The sequence below is a fragment of the Pterocles gutturalis genome, unplaced genomic scaffold, assembly GCF_000699245.1.
Source record: "Pterocles gutturalis isolate BGI_N339 unplaced genomic scaffold, ASM69924v1 scaffold20753, whole genome shotgun sequence".
Classification (NCBI taxonomy): Eukaryota; Metazoa; Chordata; class Aves; order Pterocliformes; family Pteroclidae; genus Pterocles; species Pterocles gutturalis.
Genome location: NW_010123548.1, coordinates 19,541 through 26,000, shown reverse-complemented (window position 1 = coordinate 26,000; position 6,460 = coordinate 19,541). Strand labels below are relative to the sequence as shown.

Sequence of the window (6,460 nt, the reverse complement as noted above, 5' to 3'; positions counted from 1 at the left end):
CTGCTGAGTTGAAATAGTACCAGTTTTAATTAGGAACAGAAAGTTATCCATTGAATTTGGTTTTTTTTGTATGTGTGTCTAATTGGACATACATATATATGGCACTTTTGGAGGCACGGGGTCACCAAGGTGTTTTCCTATTTTCTTCCACGTTTGAAGACTAACCTCTTCCCACACACAAGTTTCAGTGTCTTATAAGATCCATTTCCCCATATTTGGCTTCTTCCAATCTATGAATTTTTTTCCAGTTTCAACAGCCTGTTTTGAGAAAAATGCCTTTTATTGTTAAAACTGAGGACATTCTTCTGTTTTAATTACAGCTTGCCTGGAAGGAAATATATCATAGGGTAGTATCCAAAGCAAGCTAATTAAATACCTATATATTTAAAAAGAGACTTAACCATGGACTGTGGTCAGTTTGTGTTGTATTAATGTAAGAAAGGAATCATAACAGTAACCACTACTGAAAAGGTGTTCAAATGTTGCGTTGCTTTCCTTTCATATGTTACGGGTGAAGGCCTAAGTCTGATATATTTATTTTTCCAGAGTTACATTTGCTTGTCCAAAGTACAAATGTTGTACTTTTGAACAGTGCTTGCTGAAGAGCTACTCTAGAGTGAGCTCATCTCTGGCACAGAGTTAACACACCTTCCAGAAATAGGAGTCCTCTAGGAAGTTATTTTTCACAACCAAAACAAAATATGATAAAATTGTAAAATTCCCAGCACTATTATTTTTACAGCAATTGCTTAGTAACCCATGGAAGTCATAAGTCTGATAAGAGCTGATGATGTGAGGAGTGATCCAGAGTGAGATCATGCTGAGATACTGATTCTTTACTGTAATACAGGCAGCTTGATTGCAGCACCATTGCTGTAGTTCAGTAAGCTATAGAAGGCAATATACGGTCTATCAGCATTAGTCTAATTGCTTTAGGGGAAAAAAGAAAAAAAAAAAGATGGGGACAGTCAAACTAAACCTCATCCTGGTACTCCCAATGTTTAGGATTCTCACAGCAGCATTTCTCTACCTGTGAATCCTGGCTCATGTTACCTCTTAAGAATAAATAAAAATCAAATGGAGAAAATGGTTGTAAAAAATATGAATAGTACATATTTTTTTGCCTTGTCTTAATTTCTTAATTATTGTAATAGTGTGACTCTGAAGCAATCATATATTTTGCACTGTAGGAGAGGTCTCATTTAACAAAGGGTGACAAAAATCCAAGACACTTTGGCTGTAGTAGATGGTCACTGGCTGCAGAAGCAGCAGCATTCATCCCATGAAGCGTTACCTTACAAAGATGGTGAGTGATAGGTTATAAGATTTAAGCAAGGGCGAGCGTGTCTTCAGAGTAGGGGTTGTGGACCACAGTAAGGTACTAGAAGTTTAGTGATACAGTCTTTGTAAATACGCATTTCTTGTTGCAATGTGTAACAAAACTTAAACAGTACTGGGCAAAGAGACCTTTTTTTCCCTTATTTTTCTTTGAGACAATCTTCTGCTTGTTTGGATTTGGTGAAGTTTTATGCATTCTTATTTCCATCCCTTCTCCCTTTGCACCTTGAACAGTTGCTGTTGGCTGTCCTATATTTAATTTTTTTCCCTTCTGGTTTCTTAGCCTCCATTTTTTCCCCCTTTTTTTTTTAGTTCAGGATGCTTCTTGTCCTCCTTGTTGTCTTCTTCCTTCCTAATGAGAAAAACATGGTGTTTTTTGTTTGTTTGTTTGCTTTTTTTTCATAGGAGCACCTATTAGTTGTTTAGTGCTAGGCTGTGTAGTTTCATGTCAGGATTTCACAGAAAATGTCAGCAATACCATGAAAAGAGCCTGACAGCCCTGACATAAACATGTCTTAGTGCAGTTTACGGTAGCTGTTGTTACAATAGTGGAGAGAGCAAAGGCAGATGCCTTTCAAATAGCTTCAACTCTTTATTCTGTGTTTAATGCATTGATCATGAAAGAAGCAGATGCAGGATTACTTAGTCGTGATGTTTGTAATATTGCTCTCTTCTATTACTACACTGCCTTTCTCTTTACTGGAGTCTCTTTCCAGTGGGAAATGTTTATACAAGCTATAAATAGACTGCCATGGGATAAAAGATCACAGGCAGATGGCATTATCCTGCAATAAGGGTAACAGGAGCTAGAATAAGCTCCAAACCAAGTAAAGATGTTGTGAGACACAAATGGGAACTCTTTAGGAAAAGCACAGAAGTAGAAATGAGGCAAGACTTTTTGGCCACAGGAACACAGAATTTTGCAACCAGAAAAATACCTTGGTTAGCAAAATTCACTTTTGCTACATCATTCTGCTTTGGGTGTGGTGGTGATAAGAGGGAGGGTGAACAGGTCAGCAGTACTGAAAGAAAACAGAAAGTATGAAGTAGCAAAGCAGTGTTTATTCAAGAATAGGGAAGTGCAATTTATTTTTATAGGAGACTGAGTGCAAGTGCTGAGAGAAGGCAGTAAGGTTTTATGGGGCTACAGGTCTACTCTCCTCTGCTCCACCCTCGTCTTGGAACATGCTTCTCCATGTCTCCAAGACCTTCCCTCAGTCCTTATTCCTCTGCACAGAGGAGCCTTCCACCCCCCATCAGCCCCTACTTGTTTTCCTTTGCCCCCCAAGCTGGGGAATGGGGGAAGGGAAAGTAAAGGGCCAAGGATCAAGCACTAATGGGGTAGTCGGGACAGGAGCCAGCACAGTTGGACTTTCTCCTCATTCTGGGGGCAAGGATGCTGTCCTGCTGGTGCCTTTCCTGCTGCGATGGAGCTGTGTTTATGTCCTGCTCCCTAAGACTAATAGCTGCATCTCTACGGGCATTGCAAGAGCAGCCACGAACATTTCATACTGGAACAGCCTGTTCCGTGTCCTCAGGCCAGGCAGCCTGAGTGAGCCATCAGTGCCCTTCAGGGAGCTGTCTTGTCTCTTGGGACTGGTTTGGGGTGGGGTTTTTTGTATTTTTTAGTATGCTATAGAGATAGTGACACAAGCACATAGAAAAAGCCTCTCTCCCCCCCATTCTTGCATTTTCCACTTGCACATTCCACTGAATACCCAGATCTCTTTCTTGGGATCGCTGGACTGGAGAGACCTTCACTGATGACAGCTATTGGAAATTATGCATGGCAATGGCATTCCCCTGGGAACTTCCCTCAGTTTTTCTCAGCCCTTGGAGCACTGAGGGTAATACATGTAAAATAATCTTCTTTTTCCTAGTTTATGTTATGCATTTCACAGCATCTTGGATGTAATTCACCAATGAACACATGAATTCCTTCATAAGCAAACAGCAGCTACACGTGCTTTTTCTAAGAGACTTGAAAAAAAAACAAAATATAGTTGATGGATATTATCAGAATTTTTTTCCTTTCCAAATAATTTCAAGTGTCCTTTTAGAGTAGTTTCAAATGGGAATTAAGTATTTTAAAGAAGCTCCTCCATGCAGATAAAGAAAACCCAAACCAAAACAACAAACTCAGCAGAATATTGTAATAGAAGAATTTATACTATGAAAGATTGATTTGTCACAGATCATACTAATGTCCACCAGCAGTATGTAAAGTGCTTCAGCAGTCTGGTTCCACGATCTGCCACTTGCTTTGCTCACGTCATGTAGCTCTGCATTGTCCTCCTAATGAACAGCTTGGAAAGGATACTCTTGACTTCAGAAGACCTCTGCATTCTCATGCTTACCCCGAAACAGCCAAGCAGTACTGTTTTAAAAGAAAGATAACTACATGCCAGAAGTAACGAATGCCAAAGACATTTGCTTCTGTTCAAGTAAAAGGGTTAATAATCTTTTCATCCATAAATTGGAAAAACAAGTCATGAAACATGTAAAGCTATGAGATCTTACACTAGTACTGACTGATGTAAATACGAAAATACATTAAAGCACAATATTGTATTATCTTCTCAGTAGGAACGCTGCCCTTCAGTGAGCACAAGAGCTTAATTTTGAAAGAGGACCAAACCCAGGCAATTCATCAGGACACAGGACCTGTTATCACTAGAATGTCTCGCTTCAGTCCACTATGGTGATCTGTGCCTTCTGGGCACAACAGGCCAACAGAGGAGCAAATGCAGTTTTCTCAATAGGGTGGCTTGCAGATTTATAATATCTGCATGCATAGTTGTCCAGTTTGTCCAGATACCACTGGTTCATGTAGGTGACTGGTCATGTGTTCTGGGAGATGGGCTGCATTTTATGAAACCAATTTATTTTGTTTGAATTTTAAGGGAAAACAGTGTATTGTGATTTTTCTTACTCGTTGTTAACATGGGAAACCACTTGCCTATATGATAAGGACAGCTAAATTAGAGGCTATCTTCTAGTCTGTACTTCTAAAAACTTTCAGCCTGCTGAGATACAAAGAATTTAAAAACTTCTAAGAAGGTATTTCAGTAGTGTTTTTTCTGCCCTGCCTCTTTGATTTTCTAACAGCTTTGCAAAACAAATTTATGTAGCAACAAATGACATTCTATATTCTCTTAACAGTATTTAATTTATGCAAGTGAGAGCTATATTCTTTTTCCTATTATATAATAAATAATTGAGGAACAGGAATTAAGGAATAGGAAAACTGTCACCTTTTAGAAATAACACAAGTCTTGGTTGTAATTAATATTTTCTTCCAATTAAACTGTCACCTTTTAGAAATAACACAAGTCATTGTGTATTGTTGTAATTAATATTTTCTTCCAATTCATTTTCCTGGATGTTCTACTGCTGTTTTTTTCTAAGGTGCCATAAGGAAGTTACCCCTCCTTTTTCTTGAGGAGCCAGAAATAAGTTACTGTAAAATTACCTGAAGTATTTTAAATGTTCCGCTTACAGTCTTGTGAAGCAGGCCAGTGTTCTCCTTACTTTACAGATAAAGGCACCTCAGCTCTCTTGACTCTAGATCATTGCATTTTTCATAAATGTAACTGTTCTATCCTTTTTAGACTTAGAAAAAACTGAAAACAAAGAAATGAGTTTTCCTAGGTCACTCTGGTGCATTTGGCTGAGACTCAGAAATACAGCCCGCTTACAGACATTGTAGGCATCAGACTACACAATTCCTACTGGCTCTCCCATCCAGAAGATGTTGTCTCCATTCCATGCATTAAAGCTAAACTCTTGACTACAGCTGGGAATGCCAGCAACATTGATCATTCACTCTCCTTTCACTAGTCAAGGATGGGAAAATTGGCAACCTCAGCAGTGGAAAACTACTTCCTCCCAGAGACAGAGCATGTTAATTAGCCAGTACTCCCAGGACAAGACCAATAGGCACGGCTCAGTTAAACATAAACACAAATACACATATACACACCTAACAGCCTATAAACTGCTCATCTACAGCATAAGAAACTGAACAAGTGTGTAAGCATAGAACTCTGTGAGGGCCATCACAGCACCTTTGCAATAACCATTACTTCATAAAGACATCTGGTCTAGTCTTGTAGTTAGGCTTGTAAAAATATATGTAAATCTTGAAATAAAGAGGAAAGTTAAGCACAAATCCTGAAGTTATCAAACCAATGCTCGCTTTTCCCAGCACCATGAAAATCAAGAATTTAACAAATTCAGAATATTATTCCATTCACAGTAGTAATGAGCAAGCGTATCCACCTGTGGCCCATAGACGTATCTATCTTCTGTATCACAAAAACCCCTAATTATAGAGATTATGCAGTTTACTGCATACTGTATTAATGTTTAACTGTATTATATAACATTATACAGTATATTGTATAATACAATAAAAGTATATAATACATTGTTATACATCTACTATTTAATACAGCTCTGTAGCAATGCAGATGCAGCTTCAGATCTTACCACATAATGGCTAGGCTGTATGGAATTCCAGCATCACAAAACTGTAGGTTGTGCCTTGACAATTTTTAAGTCAAAGAAATTTGAATACTTACATTGTACTTCAGGAGCTCTGACAGTTTTTCATTTCTACTATGTAAGTTCTGAGCTTAGATGATTTCAGCGTCCAGGTTTTATAAATCAGAACTGAGGTCAGCACCACCAGCCATGTTCTCATTGGGGAGAGGAAGAAAGCCAGAGTCCCATAGGTTCGCTGCAGGAAATAGCAGGAGTAGACCTGCCAGGCCAGGAGGAGTGCCATTGTCAGGTGGACAAGCACAGCCGTGAGGTATCGGACGTGACGAATGTGAGAACAGAAGCTGTGACCCTGGCATCGCAGCGACAGGCACCAGCACAGATACGCCATTAATGGGATGTTGAAAAACAACATCTGAAAAGAGCGGAGAAAAATGATGAGTAGGTCAAGTGTTCTGGGTAACATATGTGAGGGCACAGAATAGTAAGAGCAGATAAAACTATCACATTCTAAGGGCTGAGTACAATTCCCAAAGCTGGAATCTCAGGATGTACTTTTAAGACTCTGCAGCTGATAGAGCTGTGGCTGGCCGTGCCTCAGGCCCAGGGCAAGCATTCC

The 6,460-nt window shown here is 39.3% G+C and overlaps 1 protein-coding gene across 1 annotated transcript in view; it reads right to left on the bottom strand.

Annotated features, from left to right (window-relative positions):
• Positions 1-5,929: 5,929 nt before the first annotated feature.
• TMEM62 (transmembrane protein 62) overlaps positions 5,930-6,460 on the bottom strand; it is a gene marked incomplete at its 5' end in the record, with an annotated part of 17,795 nt that continues 17,264 nt past the window's right edge. The window contains one exon of the mRNA XM_010077956.1: positions 5,930-6,256. Within this exon, the coding sequence (XP_010076258.1) occupies positions 5,930-6,256 (327 nt within the window). The remainder of the gene's footprint in view (positions 6,257-6,460) is intronic.